The 24,650-nt window shown below is 36.6% G+C and overlaps 1 protein-coding gene across 7 annotated transcripts in view; it reads left to right on the top strand.

The window, feature by feature from the left end:
• CHD9 (chromodomain helicase DNA binding protein 9) overlaps positions 1 to 24,650 on the top strand; it is a gene marked incomplete at both ends in the record, with an annotated part of 198,204 nt that overhangs the window by 59,096 nt on the left and 114,458 nt on the right. For all 7 annotated transcript variants that reach the window (XM_080702508.1, XM_080702507.1, XM_080702506.1 and 4 more), the window contains 7 exons: positions 6,327 to 6,438; positions 11,045 to 11,191; positions 12,258 to 12,326; positions 12,408 to 12,463; positions 13,724 to 13,841; positions 18,136 to 18,222; positions 18,436 to 18,573. In XM_080702508.1, coding sequence (XP_080558634.1) covers positions 6,327 to 6,438; positions 11,045 to 11,191; positions 12,258 to 12,326; positions 12,408 to 12,463; positions 13,724 to 13,841; positions 18,136 to 18,222; positions 18,436 to 18,573 — 727 coding nt within the window. The remainder of the gene's footprint in view (positions 1 to 6,326; positions 6,439 to 11,044; positions 11,192 to 12,257; positions 12,327 to 12,407; positions 12,464 to 13,723; positions 13,842 to 18,135; positions 18,223 to 18,435; positions 18,574 to 24,650) is intronic.

Genomic DNA, 24,650 nt, shown 5'->3' with positions numbered 1-24,650 from the left:
AGCTACTTAGTGAGGCTCTCAGCAACTTAGTGAGACCCTGATTCCAAATAAAATATAAAAAAATAGGTCTGAGAGTATAGCCCCAGGGTAGAAAAGCCCATGGGTTCCATCTCAAGTACCATAAATAAACAAACAAACAAACAAACAAAGTAGGACTGGGGGTATAACTCAGAGGTAGAATGCCCCTGGATTTGATCCCCAGCACCCTACCCACGCACACACAGTTAAATTTAATTGTTCAGCCAGGCATGGCGGTGCAGGCTTGTAATCCCCGCGCTTGGGAGGCGGAGACAGGAGGATTGCTCAGGTTCGAAGCCAGCTGTGCTGGCTTCAGAGACTCTGTTTGCACATTAAAAAAAAAAAAGCGGGGCGTGGTGGCGCATGCTTGTAATCCCCGCGCTTGGGAGGCAGAGACAGGAGGATCATGCAGGCTGGAAGCCAGCCGGGCACGCTGGTTTAGGAGACCCTGTTTCCAAATAAAATGTAAAAATAGGTCTGGGAGTGTAGCCTTGAGGTAGAAGGGCTTCCAGGAACCCCAGTACCACCAAAAAAAGAAAAAAAAATTAATTGTCCTAAAAATTGTATCAACTAATTAATACTTCATTGATAGTGCATCCTTAGTAATTATTTATGTGAAAAAAAACTCAGTAAAATTGCGATACTTCAGTCTCATCTCAGCCTCCCGAATGCTGGGATTATAAACATGCACCACCACACCCAGCTGAAGAACATATTTATAATGAAATTTTATTTTGGGACTAATTCCTCCAGGATAATGTTTATGGCTGTCCATTGCCATTGTACAAACAGATATTTCTGATTACACCAAAGTCAGATAAACTTTACCGTTAATAATTTACAGATAATATAGTTTCACTTATTTATAAGATCATGTTTATTGGCATCAAATATTTATTTTGTATTGAGCCCAAGGCATTCTTCTACCTCAGAGCTGTGTTCCAGCCCTTTTTTACTTTTTTTTTTTGTTTTTTGTTTTTTGTTTTTTGCAGGGCTGGGGATTGAACCCAGGGGCATTCAACCTCCAAGCTACGCCCCCTGCTCTATTTTTTCTTTTTTTTTTTTTGAAACAGGTCTCACTAAATTTTGGAGGGCCTAAGTAGCCAAGGCTGTCTGCAAACAATGATCTTTAGGTCTCAGCCTCCCAAATGCTGGGATTACAAGTGTGTGCCACCACACCCAGCTCTGGCTTACTTTTTATTTTGAAACAAAATCTCACTAGATTACTAAGTCTTGCTACTTTGCTGAGGCTATCATTGGACATATGATCTTCCTGTCTCAGCCTCCTCCCAAGTACTGGGATTACGAGCCTGCCTCCTCATGCTCCACTCACATCACTTTATTGATTGATTGAAATGTACGTGCCATTTTATTTTAAAATAAGTTAAGATATATTGGGCATAGTAATCTAGGAATAAAGGGACCTGTATTATTTTTTTTAGTAGACTTGTGACAGTTTGTTTCATCATTTGAAACTGAGCTTTCCCTAGGTGTAGAGTTTTTCTTAGAATCAAGTGAGATATTGTAGGCAAAGGCACTTGGAAACCTTAACTGTTCTATAAATATGATACTTGTATTATCTTGAACATTTATTCCTAGAGTTTTCTACACTAGCTAACCTAACCATTGATCTGAGCTTCCAAACCATAGAGTGTCACCATCTTTGGGGGAATATTTAAAAAGTCATATCACTATCATTTCCTAGATCAGAAGCCTGCTGTTAGGACCCAGAAATCTTGTGTATGTGGAATTGTTTTATTTTTATTTATTTATTTATTTTTTCGGAACTGGGGATGGAACCCAAGGGCATTCTACCTTTGAACTACCTTTGAACTATTTTGAAACAGGGTCTCATTAAATTGCAGAGGGCTTCACTAAGTAGCCGAAGTCGGCCTTTAACCTGTGATCCTCCTGTCTCAGCCTTGAAATAATTTTAGACTTGTAAAAATAAGTCAGAATTCCCTTGAGCTTTTCTCTCAGCTTCCCAAAATGTTAACATTTTATGTAACCATAGCATAGTTATCTAAACCAGGAAATAAACATTTATACAATCTTATTAACTAATCCCCATGTAAATGTTGTTCTGTTTTATTGTTTTGCTTTTGTTTCTTGACCAAAATCCAATTCAGGATCCCACATTTTATTTTCTTGTCATGTTTTAATCACCTCTAATTTGAGATAATTCCTTCATTTCTTTTATGACATTTTTACTTTTAAAGCATAGTACATAGTTATTTTGTAGAATGGCTCTCAGTTTCACTTCTCTGCTAGTTTCGCATGAAGAATCTGTATTTTAAACAAATAGCTTTATTTTTCTCACCTCTTTTCTTTTTCCCCCTTTCTTCCTTTTTTTCTTGTTTTCTTTTTTAACAGTACTGCTAGACCAATGTTCTTTCACTTAATTATACTCCAAACCCTTTCTTTTCTTAATTTTAAGACAGGGTCTTGCTGAGTTTCCCAGGCTGGCATCAAACTTGGGATTCTTCTGCCTCAGTTTCCCAAGTAGTTGAAATTACAGGCATGTATTACCATGTTCAGTAAACAGGCAGCTTTACTTTACTTATTTATTTATTTTTGTACTAGAGATTGAACCCAGGGGAATTCTGCCTCTGAGTTACATCCTCAGGCTTTTTTATTCTTTTTTTGAAAGAGAGTCTTGCTTAGTTGCTGAGACTGGCCTCAAACCTGCAATCATCCCATCTTAGCTACTCAAGTATTGAAATAACAGGCATATACCACCATGCCCAGCTTTAAAGTTCCTTTTTGTGTGTGTAGTGCTGAAGATTGAACCTAGGGCCTGTTAGTAGACAATAGGCCAACACTCTCACTACTGAGTTTTTCCTCTAGTCCACAGGTTCTTGAGTTTTGTTTTGTTTTTTGGTGAAACTGAGACTTGATCCTAGAGGTGTTCTACTTCCCCCAGTCCTAATTTTGTTTTTAGTCTTTTATTTTGAAATAGGTAAATAGGTTCTCGTTATTGCTGAGGGCCATACTAAGTTGCTAAAGTTGGTCTCGAATCTGATAGTTCTGTCTCAGCCTCCCAAGTACTGGAATTACAGGTGTGTGCCACCATTCCTGGCTTTTTTTTTTTTTGTACTGGGGATGGAACCCAGGAGCATTCTACCTTCGAGCTACACCCCTAGCCCTATTTTTTATTCTTTGTTTTTTGAAACAGGGTCTCACAGAGTTGCAAAGGGCCTAAGTACCTGAGGGTGTCTGCAAACCACGATCTTACTGTTTCAGCCTTCCAAATGCTGGGGATTACAAGCGTGAGTCACCACGCCTGGCTCAGGCTCTTGTTTTTAAATTTTGAAATAGAGCTGGGCGTGGTGGCGCACGCTTGTAATCCCCATGCTTGGGAGGCTGAGCCAGGAGGATCACACAGGTTCGAAGCCAGCCTCAGCTACTTAGTGAGGCTCTTAGCAACTTAGTGAGACCCTGTTTCCAAATAAAGTATAAAATAGGTCTGGGAGTGTAGCCTGGAGGTAGAAAGCCTCTGGGTTCTACCCCAGTACCACCAAAAAAAAAATTTTTTTTTTGAAATAGGATCTTGCTAAGTTGCTGAGGCTACCCTGAGACCTGTGATCTTCCTGTTTAAGCCTCCCCAAATACTGGGATTACAGCCATGTATCACCACACCTGGTAGTTGACAATTTCTTTTTTTTTTTTTTTAACTTTTTATTGGTACATTGTAGTCATAAATCTTAATGGAGTACAAGATGGTGGAGGCATACATGCACACATCACCCAGTTAGCCCTTACCCAATTCCCGTCGATTCCCTCCTTCTTCCTCCGTCTCATGTTTGTCTTAGTGATTGACTTTGATATGTTTGTTAATGTACATCATGAATATTAGAGAATTTCTCTTTTTCCCCCTCCCATCTCTTCAGTTTGCCTTATTTAGCTATAGTATCTCCTTCATCTAGAGTTCCTCTTATGACCCATTTTCTCCCTAGCTTTCACATATTAGGGAGAGCATCCTATTTCTCCTCCTCCTCCTCCTCCTCCTCCTCCTCCTCCTCCTCCTCCTCCTCTTCCTCCTTCTCCTCCTCCTCCTCCTCCTCCTCCTCCTCCTCCTCCTCCTCCTTCTTCTTCTTCTTCTCCTCCTCCTCCTCCTCCTCTTCCTCCTCCTCCTCCTCCTCCTCCTCCTCCTCCTCCTCCTCCTTCTCCTCCTTCTTCTTTTTTTGTGGGTCTGAGGGTGGAACCCAGGTACATTCAACCTCCGAGATACACCTCCTGCTCAATTTTTTATTTTTTATTTTGAAACCAGGTCTCACTGAGTTGCAAAGGGCCTCACTAAGTAGCTGAAGCTGTCTATGAACCCATATTTTCCTGTCTCAGCCTCCCAAATCCTGGGATTGCAAGCCTGTACCACCAAACCCAGCTAAAATATATGCTTTTAATCTCTAGTTTCTCCCATGTTAATAAGTAATTGATGAAGAATTCTGATATCTTTCTTTTATACTATACTGGAAAATATTTGGGGAGTTTTGAGTTTGGAGAATATAGATATCTAGAATAGAATTTTGCTAATTAGCAAGTAGTATTGTTTATGATTAATATGGTGCTTTAATAGGAATGGTACTGTTGAGGCAGGTAAGAAAATGTGGGAGCTTCGTACTTCTACCTCTCATCAAGAAAAAACTCACAGGCTGGGTGTGGTGGCATACACCTATAATCCTAATACCTGGTAGGCTGAGACAGTAGGATTTCAAGTTCGAGGACAGCTGCAACAAGTAGTAAGTTCTCAGCAACCAGCAAGACCCTGTTTCAAAACAAAATATAAAAAGGACTTGCCAGGCAAGATGGTGCATTCTTTAATTCCAGTACGTGGGAGGCTGAAATAGGAGGATCACACATTTACGGCCAGCCTCAGCTACTTAGGCCATCTGCAACTTAGTGAAACCCTGTTTCCAAATTTAAAAAATTATAAAGGGGCTGTGGGTATAGCTCAGATGTAAAATGTCCCTGGGTTCAATCCCCAATTCCACAAAAAAATGAAATTAAAAAGTAGAAAAAGAACTAGAGATATAGAGAAATAGAATGTTCTGGTTTCATTTTACAATACCAAAAACAACCCCAAAAACCATAAGCCCCACAGTTTTAGTTTAGATATATCTATTTAGATATGTATATAAATATTAACAATAACAAATGTACATTTAAGATATACTGACACATGTATACTATAGAAATAGAAAAATAAGACTTTTTGCTGGGTATGGTAAGGCATGCCTAATCCCAGTACTTGGGAGGTTGAGACAGGAGGATCACAACCTAGTGAGACTCTCAGCAACCTAGTAAAACTGTGTTTCAAAAGAAAAAAGTAAAAGGTCTGGAAATACAGGTAAGAGGTAGAATGCCTCTTGAGTTAAGTCTCCAGTACCAAAAAATAATTAAAAAATACATTTCTTAGCTGGGTGTGGTGGTGCACACTTGTAATCCCAGTACTTGGGAGGGTGAGAGAGGAGGATCCGGGTTCACGGCCAGCCTCAGCTACTTAGGCCCTTCACAACTCAGTGAGACCTTTTTTTTTTTTAAAAAAAAGACTGAAAAATAGGGCTAGTAGTGTATATTGGAGGTAGAATGCCCCTGGGTTTCTCCCCAGTACTGATGATGATGATGATGATGATGATGATGATGATGATGATGATGATAATAATAATAACAATAATATAAAAATTGGCCTGGGGGTATATCTCAGAAATAGAGTGTCCCTGAGTTCCATCCCCATCACCACACACACACACACACACACACACACACACACACACACACAAATGCATTTTCTACTCTTAAGTATATACAATAAGGTAAGATATACCTTAATATAAATTATAGACTAAAGAAAAATTGTCAAATTGTCTTAAATAAGAAAGAAATTATTTAGGATAGAAAGAAGAAGAGACATTCAGGGGTATGGAGATATTCAAGAACAATAAGTGGAATTTTAATTGAGTAAGAGAAAAATAGTTACTATTTTATATTGAAATCTGGAAAACATTAAAAGAATTATTTTTATTTAATATTTATGCAACCTGAAATTGTTCTAAGTAAAATATATCCTAAAAAACAGGTGATAGGACTTGACTTTCTGTGCATAGAAGTACATTAACTATCATACTGATTTCTTTTCAGTCCATTAGAATAGAGTATATGCTTCAAATATACCATATGGATTTCAGGATAGTTATAATTTTTACCGGACCTGCAAATAATATAAAATAGAAGAAAGTTTATTATATCAATTTGACAAAAATGGCAAAATTCAGAGCTCTTACCATTTACTATTTTTCCTCTTCACACAGAAAACTCATTATTACATTGGGTAAGAAACAAAAACGAAAAAATGAATCTTCAGATGAAATATCTGATGCAGAGCATATGTCACAGCATACATTCAAAGATCAAGACTCTCAAGTGAGTATCAAATTTTTTCCTAAGGGATGAAACACTGTTAGAATTATTTCGGTAGCTATATGTATATTTACACTTTAGTAATAAAAATACATTTTATTGTATAGCAGAATTTAAAGGACAGCATTATTAAACTGTGCTCTTAGTATTATTACCATACGATGTTCGATGTGGGAGGAAACTTACATATGTTCCTCACACCCTTCATTTTTCAGATAATGAAACTGAAGTCCTGAGAGGTTAAGTACTAATACAAAGTCTTTTGGTGACTTTTAACATGGAAAAGTATCTAGTACTATTATGCTGTACTTATGAAGTGCTTTTGAATGAACTTAATGATAGAGATACTAATTTTAAAAATTATGTACAGATAACAAAGAAAATGTGTTGAATCATTTCTAGAAATAATTTCTTTGATCTGTTTCTATTAAAGAAAAGATAACTGATGATAGTATAAAAAAACCCCTAACAGACATAAATATTGTGTATTTTACCTTTTTTAAAATAGGTGGATATTCAAAATACCCCTGTGAAGTTAAAAAAATACATAGTGAAGGTCATAATAATTCAAGCCACCCTCTGCTTTCTAATACTTAAATACGACTGTAGGCCATAGGTTTGGTGGCAGTTGTTGAATTATGGGGCCAGAAAGCCCCTGAATGGCCTTTCTTCTTCCTTATGCAGCTTCTTATCCAATGGGAGAGTAGTGGCTCAAGGCTCCTGGGCTGCTGCAAGAGTTGAGGTAAGGGCAGTGATCGAAGCTCCTAATATTATATGGCCTGGCTTTTTCTTCATGTTATCCTTAACTTAGGCAACTTATATTTAACTTACTCAATATGAGAAAATTTAGTTTAATTTTTACTAGAATATTGCTGGCCATCTTCCCATTATGTAATTACCAAACAATGAAATGATAGTATAGGTCAACATATACATGATGTTTTTCATGTTTTTTGATATAGTATTAGGTTGCTTTGACAAGTGTGTTGCTTTAACAACAAAAGGGGGAGGGGACTTTTCTAATAACTATAAATCTATATTATTGATATATCTGATTATATCTTTATATAAATGATAAAAAGATCATAGCTTTTAGCCACATGGATTATAAGGATTCAAACTCTTGAAAAAGAAAGCTGGGCATGATGGCACATCCCTATAATCAATTCCAGTACTTGGGAAGTTGAGGCAAGAAGATCACAATTTCAAAGCCAACCTCAGCAACTTAGTGAGACTCTAAGAAACTTAACAAGCCCCTGTTTCAAAATTTAAAAAATAGAAAAAGGCCTGCGGATGTAGCTTGGAGGTAGGAATGCCCATGGGTTTGATTCCCAGTATGGAAATAAAAAAATCTTTTTTGGAGGCAGGTGTGCACACCTGTAACCCCAGTACTTGAGAAGCTGAAACAGCAGGATTGCAATTTTGAAGCCAGTGTACTGTAATTTTGCAAGACCTTGTTTCAAAATAAAAAGGGCTAGGGGTGTAGCTCAGTACTAAAAATGCCCCTGGGCTCAATCCCTAGTACCACATCCCTTTCTCTCCCCTAAAAAAGAATTAATCTTTGGAATAAGCAGGAAATCTAGAACTGTAAATATAGTATTTGATTCTTTTAACCTTTAATCTTTTAAAACTAATAAAGATATTCTATGACAGAAATATGATTGACGAAAATGACACCTTACATGGCTTTGCCTTATGCTACTCTGTACTAGTGGAGTACAGTTTATTATGAAATCAACTACATTCTCCCAATTCATATGGTTTTTAATTAATAGATAAAAGTCTTCATAGGATGAGGGAACAGTTACAATAAGTGGCCCTCATTCATCCTGTGAAGAATTATCTGAGTGTGCACTTTCCTGGGTTAAAAGAACTTTTCAGACCACACATTTACTATTTACTAAGGACTAGGGGAAGCATTACAAAGTACTAATAGATGCATGACTAAGTAATCAGAAAAGAAATTATAGTATAGCTGAAAACATCAAAATCTTCTAAAATGTATTGAATTATTCTCAAACTTTATTATTTAGAAGTCATGTATAATGAGACATTAGTAATATATATTATTGCTATAATAACAAATGTCACAGTTTAGTTATTGAACTATTCTTGAACATTAAGATTTATAGGATGTCCATAATAGAATTCTAAATATTCTTTTAGCCTAGATTCAGAGATTCCCCACCCCTACCCCAGGGAACAATAAAGATTAAGTGTCTTCAAAATAGTATGGGAAAGTTGGGTTCCTCAAAGTCCTTCTTATTATAATTATATGCTATCTTCCTGACTCCCATATTAACAAAAATGTTCCATTGACATTTGAAAATGTAAATGTTTTCATGACTAATGGATGGAGACTCACCAAAAAACAAACAAAACAAATTTTGTGCTGGTGGTATAACTCAGTGGTAGAGTGTTTGTCTCGCATGAATGAAGCCTCTCATTTAATTGCCAGCATCCTTGTTCAGTCCCCACCCCCAAAGTATAACCCATCCTGAAAGAGGCATGAAGTTATCTTCATTACATATGGCTGACCACAAACTGCCTTTCTTTCTCTCATTATTCCTCTACTCATAAGAGAAAAGGGCAGAGTCATAATGTTAGAATGGCATTACTGTAACCTTACTAAACACAAATAATTTGCCCCTTCCCCTTTTCTCAGCTATTTTTGTCATAGCTTTGGAAGCAAAGATCTGCCAAATAAAAGACATTGGTAGAAATCAAAAGGATAACTCATATAGGATACTTTGCTGGTTCTATTGCTTAGGAGTGTCATGGACGTTGCTAACTATATAGAAGAAAATGGAACAGAAAATAATTTACCAAATACTGAGCAATAGTGCAGTTGGTGAAATGTCTTCACTCTATGAAATTTTAGAGAAGTAAAAAAAAAAAGAAACGGTAATGTGGAGGGAAATTCACAAGTGATTTGTGCATATTTCTATCACTTTGAATCTTATTATGATATATAACTACATTGCACCAATAAAAGTATAAAATAAAAAGTAATCGAACCCTGTGGGATTTTAAAACCAATTTGACCTTTTGGAGTTCTAGGGAGAACTTTGGTTTTTAAAATTCTCCTGGAGCCAGGCATAGTGGTGCACACTTATAATCCCAGCATTTGGTAGGCTGAGACAGGAGGATCTTGCAGGTTCGAAGCCAGCCTCAGCTACTTAGTGAGGCCTTTGCAGTTCAGTGAGACCCTGTTTCAAAATAAATAATAAAAAATAGGGCTGGGGGTAGAATGCTCCTGGATTCCATTCCAAAATAAATAAATAAATAAATAAATAAATAAATAAATAAATAAATAAATAAATGAAATTCTCCTTGAAATACGAAACCTTGGAAACAGATATTATATATTTAGGGAGGTAAGTAAACCAGGTACATTTGATTCCTGATTTTAAATTACTCGGATTTTTAAAAAATTATGTTACAACTATGCATGGTGGCACATGCCTTTAAGACTAGCCTCAGTAACTTAATAGTCAAGGAGTTTCAGTAATATAGTGAGATTCTCAGCAGTCTAGCAAGATTCTGTTCCCAAACAAAATAAAAAAGGGCTGGGGATGTAGCTCAGAGTTAGAATACCCTGGATTCAGTCCTCAGTACCAGCATAAAAAAAAAAGTATTCAGTGGATTTAATAAATATTTTGTGTTTCTTTTGAAATATTTCATATTATTTTATTCTGGTTTTAAACACAGTTTGAATTTTTTTTTTTACAAAAATTATCTTAATTTCTTCTAGATTTATGTCCCCAATTAATTATTTAACCAATATTATCCTGATATACTTTTTAGGTTTGGGGCAAAAATATGAATGTATCTATAATTTAAAATACATATTGCTCAAGGTGTAAAAAGAGTTAAAATTTTATCTTTTCAATCTTTTTAATAATTGTTTCTAAAGAAAAGTAGTACAGCAATAAAAAGGTATTACCTAATGAGTTACATTTTGCCCAAGCTATAAAGTAGATTTTAAGCATCAACAGAGAATATTTGTCTTAAAATGTCTAAAGAAAAATAATAAATGTATCTTTGATACTTGAAATTGTAGGAAAGAAAAACTTTAGGAAGATTTTAAGCCTGTGGCAATGGACAAATTACAATCTTCTTTGAATCAAAATGAAAAAGCCGGGTTGGTAACACATACTTATAATCCCAGTACTTGGGAGACTGAAACAGGAGGATTGCAGGTTTATGGCCAGCCTCAGCAACTTAGTGAGGCCCTGTGCAACTTAGTGAGATCCTGTTTCAACTGAAAAATAAAGTAGGTAAGGGAGTGTAGCTCAGAGACAGAATTCCCTGAGTTCAATCCATAAAAAGAAAGAAAATTACAAGAAGTCAGGCACCGTGGTTCATTTCTTTAATCCCAGTACTTTGGCGGCTGAGACAGGAGGATCAAAGGGTCAAGGCCAGCCTCAGCAACTTAATGAGACCCTCTGCAAATTAGGGAAGATACTCTTTCAAAATAAAAAGGGATTGGGGGGACATACAAATTTGCCAAGTTTAGGAGCAATATTTTTTAAAATATTTGTTGTCAAGATTTTTAATTTATTTAAAAATAAATTTACATAAACCTGATCTTTGTGGTTCATTACAGAAAAGAAGATCAAATCGACAAATTAAAAGAAAAAAGTATGCAGAAGATGCAGAAGGGAAACAATCTGAAGAAGAGGTTAAAGGCTCTATGAAAATAAAAAAGAATTCAGCTCCTTTACCTGGCGAACAGCCTTTACAATTATTTGTGGTAAGATATATTTGAGATTATGACAATAATATATTTAAAATTGATATGAATTTTTAAATGCTAGGAATTCATACCTGTCCATGTTTTTCTTGATTTGCTCATTTACTTTATCATATTTTTTACTTCCTAAATGTGTACCTGAAACTCTTCCAAACTGTTTATTATCCATTGTAGAATATTTCTAAATTATAAATCTATTCATACTACTTTTCTATGGAAACTTCTTTAAATCTCAAATACTAATGCATTTTTCATACAGTATATAAACAAGCCATTTACCTACATTTTCTGGCTTAATCTCCTGCCACTTCTAAGGATTTAGTCTTCTGCCTTATGAACATAGTTGCCTGAATGCCATGATTTTGTTTTGTTTTGTTTTGGGGTTTTTTTGGTGGTATTGGGGTTCCTAGAAACCCTTCTACCTCCGGATTACACTCCCAGACCTATTTTTTTATATATATTTTTATTTGGAAACAAAAGTCTCATAAGCCAGTGAGGCTGGCTTCGAACCTGAGCGATCCTCCTGTCTCCGCCTCCCAAGCGCAGGGATTACAAGCGTGCGCCACCACTTCCGGCTTGAATGCCATGTTTTGATACCTGTATGTCTTGAAAATGTACTTTTCTGTAATGTTTTTTAATTTCTCTTATCTGCTTCATGAGTCTAGTACTCCTTCACTAGTTGAATAAGCTTAAACCTTGGGGAAGTACTTATCCTATCAATGCCTGAGTTTTCTGATTTGTATAGTGCAGAAGATAATAGTAGAGATAATATGTTGGAGATGATAATAGATTAAACTAGATAGTATACGAAAAATGCTTAGAATAATGCCTAGTATATTATAAAGCACAGTATGTTTAGTATGGTGGTGATGATGATGATGATGCAGAAGATTGACAAAGGCAACAATAATGATACATATATTTTTAATTCTCAATGTTTAACATAGTGTCAGGCACATGTACTAAATAAATGTTTAATTTTAGTGTGTTCATAAACACACAAGGTAGTAAGTAAAAGACTTTTCACAATGTATTCCATCAGATATTTCTTTCCTTCTCTCACTAGGAGAATCCAAGTGAAGAAGATGCTGCAATTGTAGACAAAATACTATCTTCTAGAACTGTAAAAAAGGAAGTAAGTAGTAATATATTATGTTTCAGACTTTATATTCCATATCCTATTTAAGAGTCATAATTATTAATTTTATTTTTATAGATATCACCTGGAGTGATGATTGATACAGAAGAATTTTTTGTAAAATACAAGAACTAGTAAGTATATGAGTTAGAAAACTGATGGAAACTTGTTAAAGATAAGTTAACATACAAACACTGAATTAAAATGACATTTTTTTTACATTTAATGATAATTATTATAAATATATGAACTTAAAAATCATTAAAAATAAAAAGGCTCTTTGTGAAAACTTTTTATGTTAAGATTTAATTTTTTCAGAAAATATTTATTAACACTAAAATGTAGGTATCTATAAAATATGATTTTATAAATTTATTATTTATTGTATTAATATGTTAAAATTTCTGTTTTTTCTTTTATAAAAATTTAGATCTTTAGATTATTGCAACAGGTATACAATGTGATGATTTGACTTGAAAATTTTAAATTTCATCTGGGTGTGGTGGCACACACTTGTAATCCCAGCATTTGGGAGGCTGAGACAGGAGGATCACTGTTCGCAGATACCTTCAGATACTTAGTGAGGCTTTTTGCAACTCAGAGAGACCCTGTTTCAAAAATAAAGACTAAAAAATAGCCGGGCATGGTGGTGCACACTTGTAATCCCAGCATTTGGAGGGGGAGACTGGAGGATCACGGTTTGTGGACAGCCTCAGCTACTTAGCGAGGCCCTTTGCAACTCAGTGAGACCCTGTTTCAAAAATAAAAAGACTGAAAAATAGGGCTGGAGGTGTAGCTCAGAGGTGCTGCCCCTGAGTTCCATCCCAGTACCTAAAAAAGAAAAATAGGGCTGGGGGTGTAGCTCAGTGGTAGAATGCCCCTGGGTTCCATCCCTAGTACCACAAAATAATTAAATTAATTTAATTAAATTTCACTTTTGGACTTGGCTCCATTAACTAAAAGAAGCTAATAATTGAGAAAAATATCATTCGGGTTTTTTTTCTTTTTTTTTTTTACATTTTGCAAATTTTCTCTATGCTTTGATGAAAGCTTTTAAATAAAGTTCCATTGGTTTTCAAATAAGTTAGCTTTCTGGTCATTACAGTACCATTGTAGTGAAAAAATAAAAGATAAATTGGTTTGCAATATACTTTTTTTAATTACTATTTTGCTTGTATATGGAAAATTGTGGACTTTTAGACTACAATCTCTTTAGGATATAAGGATCACAATGACTTTATTTTAGAAACTATATGAAGTCTATTAAAATTAAATGAATTGATTACATTTTAAGTTGAAGGTAATACTTTGCATTGGATATTATAATTAAAATTGCATCTTAAAACAACATGTTTTTATAGCATTCTAATATACTGCTTTTATAAAAATTTTAGCTCCTATCTTCACTGTGAATGGGCCACAGAACAGCAACTTTTGAAAGATAAAAGGATCCAACAGAAAATCAAACGATTCAAAGTGAGACAAGCCCAAAGAGCACATTTTTTTGCAGACGTAAGAAAAAAAAAATAAAACTATTATACTCTGAACACATGTAAATTTATTTGTCGATAATTTAAGTATTACATTAATTCTTAGTCTTTGAATGTGGATATTTGAATATAAATGCTACCTACGTATTGTATTTTTCTCTTGCCCAAATTAGGCTATAAAGTAGCTGAAAAAATAATATTGATATCAAAATAGCAGATAATGTTTGTATTTTTAAATTAGTGTGTTTTATTAGAGTTGGATATGGATCCATTAATACCAAAAGACATTTATAAGCAAGTTATTCAAGTAAAGGAAATGATAATATAGCACATAAATGGAAAGAAGATTTTAGTACATCAAATTTACTTCATATTTCCTATCAAACCTTGTATATAGATGAATGATGTTCTATTATAGAAAAATTTTATTTACCTCCCTAGACCTTACTAAATGTTCTGATGATCTTTCTTCCTCAGCTTTTTAATTTTTTTTGGGGGGTGGGGGGTTTAGGGATGGAACCCAAGGGCATTAGACCTCCGAGCTACTTCCCCTGCCCTATATTTTATTCTTTATTTTTTTGAAACAGGGTATCACTAAGTTGCAGAGGGCCTCACTAAGTAGCTAAGGCTGTCCACAAACCACAATCCTCCGGTCTCATCCTCCCAAATGCTGGGATTACAAGCGTGTGCCACCATGCCTGGCTTTTTTTTTAGGTTCATTTAAATTCTTTTTTTTTTTTTTTTTTGTGGTACTGGAAATGGAACCCAGGGGCATTCTACCTCCAAGCTACACCCCCAGCCCTATTTTTTATTTTTTATTTTGAAACAGGGTCTCACTGAGTTCCAAAGGGCCTCACTAAGTAGCTGAGGCTGTCTGCGAACCGTGATTCTCCTGTCTCAACCTCCCAAATGCTGAAATTACAGGCGTGTGCCACCATGCCCAGCTCATCTAAATTCTCTAGCTTGAAAACTTTCAAACTCTCTTTGAATAACATAATTGTAAAAGTAGTACAACAAATTTTCACATATATTTTATCTTGATTTTTCAAATATTTTATCTTGATTTTTCAAATGTTACCATTTGACCATATTTGTTTTATCTGCATTCATTTTGTCTTTCTCAATCACCCCCTCCCCCCTACACCCTTTCACTGATATGTACACATATTTTTTTCTGAACCATTTGAATATAAGTTGTAATGCTTCAGTATTCATTTTCTAAAAGCAAATATATTTCCTTTCATAAAAAGAGTAGGATTATCATTGATATAGTTTTATTTTCTCATCTACAGGCCCTCTTTCTATTGCCCTAATTGTTCTACTAGTAGTTTTATTGCAAAAAAAAAAGTGTGTGTATATTTGTTTTTATTTGTTCCAGAATTCAGTCCAGCATCACATGTTACATTTAGTTATCGTTCCTCCTCTAATCAGTCTTTGTTTTTCAGTTTTTTTAATATCCTTGAAGAGTATAGGTCATTTTGTATAATGTCTCTCAATTTAGAGTTCTGAGATGTTTCCTCACAGTTCATTCATGTTAATGTATTTTTTTTAAGGACCATGATAATCCAGGAGTGGTGGTGCATGCCTATAATATTAGTACTTGGGACACTGAGACAAGTATGGCAGGTAGCAACATAGTGAGACTTAGCAACATAGTGAGACTCAGCAACCTAGCAAGATCCTGTTGCCAAACAAAAAATAAAAAGGGCTGGAGATGCAAGGTATGGTGGTACATGCTTATAATTCCAGTAATTGGAGTCTGAGATAGGAGGATCTCAGTTTCAAGGCTCTCTGCAATTTAGTGAGACCCTGTTTCAAAACAATAAAGTAAAATAGGGCTGGGGATATAATTCAAAGGTAGAATGTTCCTGGGGTCAATCCCCAGTACCACAGGGAAAAACAAAAAAATATGATGAGTGTGGTGGTACATATCTGTAATCCAGGTACTTGGGAGTCAAGACAGGAGAATCACAGGTTCAAATCTAGCCTCACACGGCTAGAGAAGTAGCCAGAGGAAAACCCACCAAGTGCTATGTGCATGTGTGTCACTATCACTAAGAACTGCATTTTGATGTGAGACTATAGTGTACCAATAAAAGTATAAATAAAAAAAGAAGAATGAGGCTAAAAACATGGTGTGACAGAACATGGAATTTAAAAAAAACATGGCTTTACTTCTGGAGCATGATATGTGGATTAAAGTTGTGACAAGCAATAGGACATGATGCTGAACAGAAAGGAGGATCTTGTTAATTCCATAAAAATATATCTGGACATTATCCTTAAATAGGGGAGAATCAATGAAAAATTTTAAGCAAGAGAGCAATGTGCAAGATTTGTATTTGAAAAAGATTACCCTGGGGACAAAGTGAGAAACAGATTGTAAGGAAGGCAAGACAAGTGTTGGTATACTGGTTAGTCCACATAAGAAGTGAAAAGGCAGAGAGAATGAGGAAGAAGGAACTAATCTTAGTAAAAATTAAAAATAAAATCTGGAGCTGGGCATGGTAGTGCATGCCTGTAATGCCAGTACTTGGAAGGTTGAGACAGGAGGATCACAGGTTCAAAGCTGGCCTTAGCTGCCAGCAACTTAGTGAGACCCTGTTTCAAAAAAAAAAAAAAAAAAACAAATAGGGCTGAGCGTATAGCTCAGAGGTAGAACACTGTTGGGCTCAACCCTCTATACCCCCCACTCAAAGTAGAATCTGTACAAATTGGTAATTTATTGGATGTCAGAAGTAAAGAGAAGGAATCTAAGATAGTTTCTCCATTTCTGGCTTGTATAACTTAGTGTTGGGCTTGGAGAGAGAGTTGTGATCATATTAACCCAGTTAGAAAATTTAGAAAGAGATAGAGGTTGAAGAGTAAATGAGTGCAGTTGAATTTGAGGTAACTGAAGAAGAAAGTTTGTATTCAGCTAGATAAGTGGATCTGAGGGAGCACAGAACCATGAGGAAAAGATAAACCATGTTTGATATTGCTGAGAACTAAGCCTGAAGATGGGGGTGATTTTTCTTTAACTCTTGCAACCTGAGCAAAGTAGCCAAGGAAGGGTATAGAAGTTGCTTTGTTTGTTTGTTTGTTTTGTTTGTTCGTTTTGGTGGTACTGGGGTTCCTGGATGCCCTTCTACCTCCGGGATACACTCCCAGACCTATTTTTACATATTTATTTGGAAACAGGGTCTCCTAAGCCAGCGCTCCTGGCTGGCTTCGAACCTGCGCGATCCTCCTGTCTCTGCCTCCCAAGCGCGGGGATTACAAGTGTGAACCACCACGCCCGGCAGAAGTTGCTTTTTTAAAAAGTGTTTTTATTTGTGCATTATAGTCTCATATCATAATGAAGTTAATAGTGATGGTGACCATGCACATAGTTCTTGGTGGACTTTCTCCTAGCTCCCTCCCCATTACTTTTCCCCTCTCCAGAGATTGCTTTTAGGTAATTTTTTAAACACATCTTTTAGCCTAAGAGATTCTCAAACTTTCTTGGATTACTGCTCCCTTTTCAAGGAAAAATAAAATGATTTGCCGTTCTTCTAAAAATCTACCTTCTTTAAAGGAATAAACAGAAAGATGTGACAATTTTTTTTTTTTTTTTTTTTTTTTTGTGTGTGTGTGTGTGTGTTACTGGGGGTGGAACCCAGGGGCATTCTACCTCCAGGCTACACCCCCAGCCTTATTTTTGTTCTCTATTTTGTTCTCTATTTTGAAGCAGTGTCTCATTGACTTGCAATGGGCCTTACCTAAGAGGCTGACACTGTCCTCAAACGATGATCCTCCTGTCTCAGCCTCCCAAATGCTGGGATTACAAGCATACACCACCACCGCCCAGCTCAAATTTGTCTTCTTTTAAGTATCTATATTTTACTCCAGCACTGCCCCCCCCAGGGGGGACATTATCACCCACTTTGGAAACTCAATTGTGTGAAATATGTAATTTTTTAGTGCTTTGTGGTTGGTTTTATTATTTGTAATGATGATTTGTGATATCCTAAATGTCTTCTGAAAATTAAACTAGAAGAATTACACTTATTGGATATTTAATTAGAATCAAACTGATATGAAACACTAGTAAATTAGTCGTGTGTGTGTGCACATGCGTGCACAAATCCCAGTCAAACCCATAGGTATCCTACCACTAAGCCATACCTCCAGCCCCATTTGTTTCATATTTTGAGCAGCATCTCACTAAGTTACCATTTCAACTTCCCAAGTACTAGGATTATAGGCATGCACTACCATACTTAGCTTAAATTTTTCTACATTTCTGTCTTTCCACTTCTTTATCAGATATCTATTAAGTTATTTTTTAATTTTAGATGGAAGAAGAACCATTCAACCCCGACTATGTTGAAGTAGACAGAGTATTAGAAGTCTCTTTTTGTGAGGATAAGGATACTGGTGAGGTAAATATCTGGAAAAATTATTTAAATAAGAAAAATATAAAATATTCCAAATATTCACATCTAATGTTCTTTTAAAGAGTTAAGGCTTAAAAACACTAAGCTGTTTCATTTTTTTTAAACTTTAGTATATTTAAATTCTTTGGAGTTATTTTCTATTTAAACTACTTATATTCTCTTTTTCAAAATGGTGAAATGAAAAATATTTTTTTGCAGCCTGTTATTTACTACTTAGTAAAGTGGTGCTCATTGCCATATGAAGATAGTACATGGGAACTAAAAGAAGATGTAGATATTGCAAAAATAGAAGAGTTTGAACAACTGCAAGCTTTAAGACCTGACACAAGACATTTGGTAAGAACCTGTCATTGACAGTTTCATAAAATCTTAGCTCTTCTTCTTTTTTATTTTTTTTAATGGTTACTATGGATGGAACTATGGACATTCTACCTTTGAGCTACACACCCAGCCCGATTTTTTTTATACTTTATTTTGAAACAAGATCTCAATAAGTTGCACAGGGACTCACTGAGTAGCTGAGGCTGTCCGTGAACCACAATCCTATGTTTCAGCCTCCCAAGTACTGGGATTACAAGTGTGCACCACCACTCCCAGCTACCTCTTTTTACTTAGCAGGTTTAATATCATGTGTGTGTGTGTTTGTGTGTATGTGTGTGTGTGTTTAGGAATCTAGCCCAGGGTTACATGTATGTTTAGTCCACACTGCCACTGAACACATCCACTGACTTAACTTTGAATTTTAATTTAGTTCTTGGTATATATACTTATTACTGTATTCTTAATAATTGCTATATGATATTATATGTATATGAATTTAGCTATTCCATTAGGGGATATTCCCATTTGTTGCCATTGTAAAGAGTGCTGTGTACAATTCTGATGAGATAAATTAGAAGTGTAATTACTTAGTTAGATTTTATATGCATTTAAAATTTTGGTAAATATGTCTTGCCAGATTTCCCCCAGAAAAGTTGTTCCAGTTAGTACTTTTACCTCATCTTTGAATTTAAAATCTTATACCATCAGGTATAGTGGCATACAGTTTTAATCCCATTATTTGGGCACTTGAAACAGGAGGATCACAGGTTAAGGCTAGCCTTAGCAATTTAGGGAGACTTTGTTTCAAAATAAAAGATAAAATCTGGGCATGGTGGGCCATGCCTGTAATTCCAGTACATGGGATGCTGAGGCGGGGAATCAGGTTCGTGGCCACCCTCAGCAATTTAGTGAGGCCCATAGCAACTTAGTGAGACCCTATTTCAAAATGAAAAGTAAAATAGGGCTGGGGGTATAGCTCAGAGATAGAATGTCCCTAGTTTAATTTCTCATACCAAAATCAAAATAAAGAAATAAAAGATGCCGGGCGTGGTGGCTCACGCTTATAATCCCCGTGCTTGGGAGGCGGAGACAGGAGGATCACGCAGTTTCGAAGCCAGCCGCGCTGGCTTAAGAGACCCTGTTTCCAAATAAAAAAAGTATAAAATAGGTCTGGGAGTGTAGCTTGGAGGTAGAAGGGCTTCCAGGAACCCCAGTACCACCCAAATTAAAAAAAAAAAAAAAAGAAGAAAAAAAAGGGCTAGAAGTGTAGCTCAAAAGTAGAATGTCCCTGTGTTTAATCCCTAGAACAAAAGAAAAGAAGCAATTTTTGCCTGTAGTGGTATGTACACTTATACTCCCAATACTTGGGAGGCTGAGAAAGGATCACAGGTTTGAGGCCTCAGCAAATTTGTGAGACCCTGTTTCAAAATAAAAAATAAAAGATGGTTGTAGTGGTGCAGGCCTGTAATCCCAATACTTAGGAGTCTGATACAGAAGGATTGCAGGTTTGAAATCATCTTTAGCAATTTTAACAATACTCTCAGTAACCTAGCAAGAACTGTTTCAAAAATAAATAAAAAGGGAAGGGAGTGTAGTGCAGTTCAGAAGTAGAATGCCCCTGGGTTCAGTCCCCCATACCAAAAAATAAATAAAATAAAAAAGGACAGGGGAACGTAGTTTGAAGGTAGAATATCTTTGGGTTTAATACCCAGTTCCATGCATATATACACACACAAATTTTCCACTCTCCCAGATCATTCTATAAATTTCAGTAATATCAGTTCCAGATCTTACCTAGAGTTATCAATTCTCTATTCAGAGGAAAGTTCATATTCTGCCTACAATTTCTTTTTCATTTTCTTTCTTTCTTTCTTTCTTTCTTTCTTTCTTTCTTTCTTTCTTTCTTTCTTTCTTTCTTTGTTTCTTTCTTTCTAGTGCTGGGGAGTGAACTCAGGGGCTACACCCCAGCCCTGTTTTTTATTCTTTGTTTTTGAAACAGTCTCACTGAGTTGTGGAGGGCCTTACTTAAATAGCTGAAGCTGGCAGTGAACCTCCAGTCCTCCAGTCCCAGCCTCCCATATTACTGGGATTGCAAGCATACTCTGTAACGCCTGACTCTACACTTTCATTATTTTCTATAAACCAGTTACTTCTCCAATAACTATATAGTTTATTAGTTTATTGACTCCTATAATATCTTTATGTTTTACAAGAACCTTCTGTATAGAATGTTGTTAAATGCATACACAAAGAGGGTATAATAAACACACACACATATGACTAATATATATGTAATATATATATACATATATGTATATATGTATATATGTATTTTCCAGTTCTGAGTATTTAACCCAGATATTCTTATATACTAAGCAAGCACTCTACCACTGAGCTACAATCTCAGCTATACTGATTTCTTTTTTTTTTTTTTTTTGTAGTACTGGGATTCCTGGAAGCCCTTGTTCCTTGGGCTGCACTCCCAGACTTATTTTATACTTTTTTTTTTAAACAGGGTCTCTTAAACCAGCACGGCTGGCTTCGAACCTGCGTGATCCTCCTGTCTCTGCCTCCCAAGCGCGGGGATTACAAGTGTGTGCCACCACACCCGGCCTCAGCTATACTGATTTCTTACTAACTACACATAAATCTTCCCCTACCAAAAAAGCCAAAGAAAAAGGAAGAAAGAATCCCAATAGCTGACAAGAGATATGTGTAAAGGAAGGATTTTCTTTTAGGTGTTAGGACTGCGTCGTAGTGGTAACCTCATCTTTAGCATCATCAAGTAAGCTTTTTCTTTAGATCAGTGTTTCTCAATCAGAGACATGAGAATCTGTGGGAGCTTTTCAAAAACAAGAGATGCATTAGGTATATAGTGTAATTCCTGGTAATGTGGGCTCAGTCAATAGAATTAATTTCCTTAACTAGTGTAAAAATCTATGACAATATTGCTAGTCTATAATATTTATATAATGTAGGAGGTGAATGATGTGTGTGTGTGTGTGTGTGTGTGTGTGTGTGTGTGTGTGGTACTGAGGATGGAACCCAGGGGCATTCTACCACTAGCCCTAATTTATTTATTTATTTATTTATTTATTTATTTATTTATTTATTTATTTATTTATTTATTGGTGGTACTGGGGTTCCTGGAAACCCTTCTACCTCCGGGCTACACTCCCAGACCTATTTTTTACTTTTTTATTTGGAAACAGGGTCTCTTAAGCCAGCACACGCAGCTGGCTTCGAACCTGCGCGATTCTCCTGTCTCCGCCACTCAAGTGCCACCATGCTCAGCCCTTATTTTTGATTTTGAAATAGGATCTCACTGAGTTGCAAAGGGCCTCACTAAGTAGTAGCTGAGGCTGGCCTCGAACTCTGATCCTCTTGTCTCAGCCTCCCAAATGCTGGGATTACAAGCGTGCATCACTATGCCTGGCCCCACGAATTATTTTTTAAATAAATATAATAGCATATAAATCACATAGAGAGTCTCTAAATGAAATTTCTCTTTCCCAAACCAATAAAATATTAATAGTGATCAGACTGATGAAAAGAAGCCTATACAGAATATAATTTGCCCAGGCATGGTGGAGCATGCTTGTAATCTCAGCATTCGGGAGACAGAGACCAAATGATTGCGGTTTGCGGACAGCCTCAGCTGCATAGCAAGGCCCTTCGCAACTCAGTGAGACCCTGATTCAAAAATAAAAAGAAGGCCGGGCGTGGTGGTGCACGCTTGTAATCCCCGTGCTTGGGAGGCAGAGACAGGAAGATTGCGCAGGTTCGAGGCTTAGGAGACCCTGTTTCCAAATAAAAAAATGTAAAAATAGGTCTGGGAGTGTAGCCCGGAGGTAGAAGGGCTTCCAGGAACCCCAGTACCACCAAAAATAAAATAAAATAAAATAAAAAATAAATAAAAAGAGAGCTGGGCATGGTAGCGAACTCTTGTAATCCCAGCACTTGGGAGGCTGAGATAGGAGGATCGGGTAGGTTCCAAGCCAGCCTCAGCTATTTAGTGAGGCTCTCAGCAACTTAGTGAGACCCTGTTTCCAAATAAAATATAAAATAGGTCTGGGAGTATAGCCTGGAGGTAGAAAGCCCCTGGATTCCATCCCCAGTACCACTAAATAAATAAATAATAAAAAGAATAAAACATAGGGCTGGGGGTGTAGCTCGGAGGTAGAATCCCCTGGGTTCCATCCCCAATACTGGAAAAAAAAAAAGAAAAAATATAATTTAACATGGACATTATTTCAAGCAGTAATTAAAATATTATGCTAGCCGGGCGTGGTGGCGCACGCTTGTAATCCCCGCGCTTGGGAGGCGGAGACAGGAGGATCACGCAGGTTCGAAGCCAGCCGTGCTGGCGTAAGAGACCCTGTTTCAAAAATATAAAATAGGTCTGGGAGTGTAGCCCGGAAGAAGGAGGGCTTCCAGGAACCCCAGTACCACCAAAAAAAAAAAAAATTATGCTAATAATTTTCAAGTTCACTGGCTGTGATTTATCTGATAAACTATAACATTTATTTCTTAGGTTGGGGTTTGACAGAGGAAGAAAGGAAGGAAAGAGGAAAGGAAATGTTTTTTATTAATCCTAATTGTATTAGGTAGCAGTGCGCCATGTGGTGGCGCACACTTGTAATCCCAGCATTTGGGAGGCTGAGACTGGAGGATTGCAGTTTGTGGACAGCCTCAGCTACTTAGTGAGGCCCTTTGCAACTCTGTGAGGCCCTGTTTCAAAATTTAAAAAATAGGGTTGGGAGTGTAGCTCGGAGGTAGAATGCTCCTGGATTCCATCTCTAGTACCTCAAAAAAAGGAAAGGGGGGAAAAAAGGTGGTATTAAGTATAAAGTAGTAATATGAATGGGTAGATTTAAAATGTAAGAAAATCTGATATCTATTATTTATCCTTTTTTGTGTGTATGTGTGGTATTGGTGATTGAGTGACATCCTTAGCCCTTATTAAATTTTTTTTTTTTTTTTGGTGGTACTGGGGGTTGAACCCAGGGGCTTTTTACCTCCAGGCTATACTCCCAGATCTATTTTGTATTTTATTTGGAAACAGGGTCTCACTAAGTTGCTAAGAGACTCACTAAGTAGCTGAGGCTGGCTTCAAACCTGTGTGATCCTCCTGTCTCAGCCTCCCAAGCACGGGGATTACAGGAGCCCTTATTAATTTTTATTTTGAGAACAGAGTCTTGCTAAATTGCCAAGGCTGGCCTTCAACTTGCTATTATGTTCCACTGGTCTTTTTTTTTTATCTTTATCTTTACATCAATTCTACATAGTCTTGTTTCTGCAGCTTTTTTTTTTTTTTTTTTGTGGTGTTGGGGTGGAACCCAGAGGCTTTCTACCTCCGAGCTATACTCCCAGACCTATTTTATATTTTATTTGGAAACAGGGTCTCACTAAGTTGCTGAGAGCCTCACTGAGTAGCTGAGGCTGGCTTCGAACTTGTGCGATCCTCCTGTCTCAGCCTCCCAAGCATGGGGATTACAAGCATGCGCCACTACACCCGGCTTGTTTCTGCAACTTTTACAAATCTTGAAATAAATCTGTATAAGTCTTCCAATTTTATTCATTTCTTCCCTCACCTCAACATTATTTTTGCTACTTCTGGTACTATGCGTTTCTTTTTTTTTTTTTTTTTTTCTTTAGTGCTAGGGATTGAACCCAGGGGCAGTTTACTTCTGATCTCCACCCCCAGCCCTATTTTATTTTATTTTTTCTTTATTTTGAAACAGGGTCTCACTAAATGCTGAGGCTGAATCTGAACTTGTGATCCTCTTGTCTTTGCCTCCCTCGTACTGGGATTACAGGCATCTACCACTATGCCCAGCTGGTACTTTGCATTTCCATATGCTTTTAGAATCAGTTATTAGCTGCGTGTGCACACACAAGTGTATATGTGTGTGGGTGTGTGTGTGAGAGAGAGTGAGTATTGATCCCAGGGACGTTCTATCTCTCAGCTACACCCAGCCATATTTTATATTTTATTTTGAAACAGAGTCTCACTAAGTTGTGGAGGGCCTCACTAAGTTGCTGAGGCAGACATCAAACCTGTGATCCTCCTGTCTCAGCCTCCCAAGTAG

The sequence above is a fragment of the Muscardinus avellanarius genome (assembly GCF_963383645.1).
Source record: "Muscardinus avellanarius genome assembly, chromosome: 10".
Classification (NCBI taxonomy): Eukaryota; Metazoa; Chordata; class Mammalia; order Rodentia; family Gliridae; genus Muscardinus; species Muscardinus avellanarius.
Note: the sequence above shows the minus strand (reverse complement) of the source record. Positions and strands in the feature narration are given on the sequence as shown.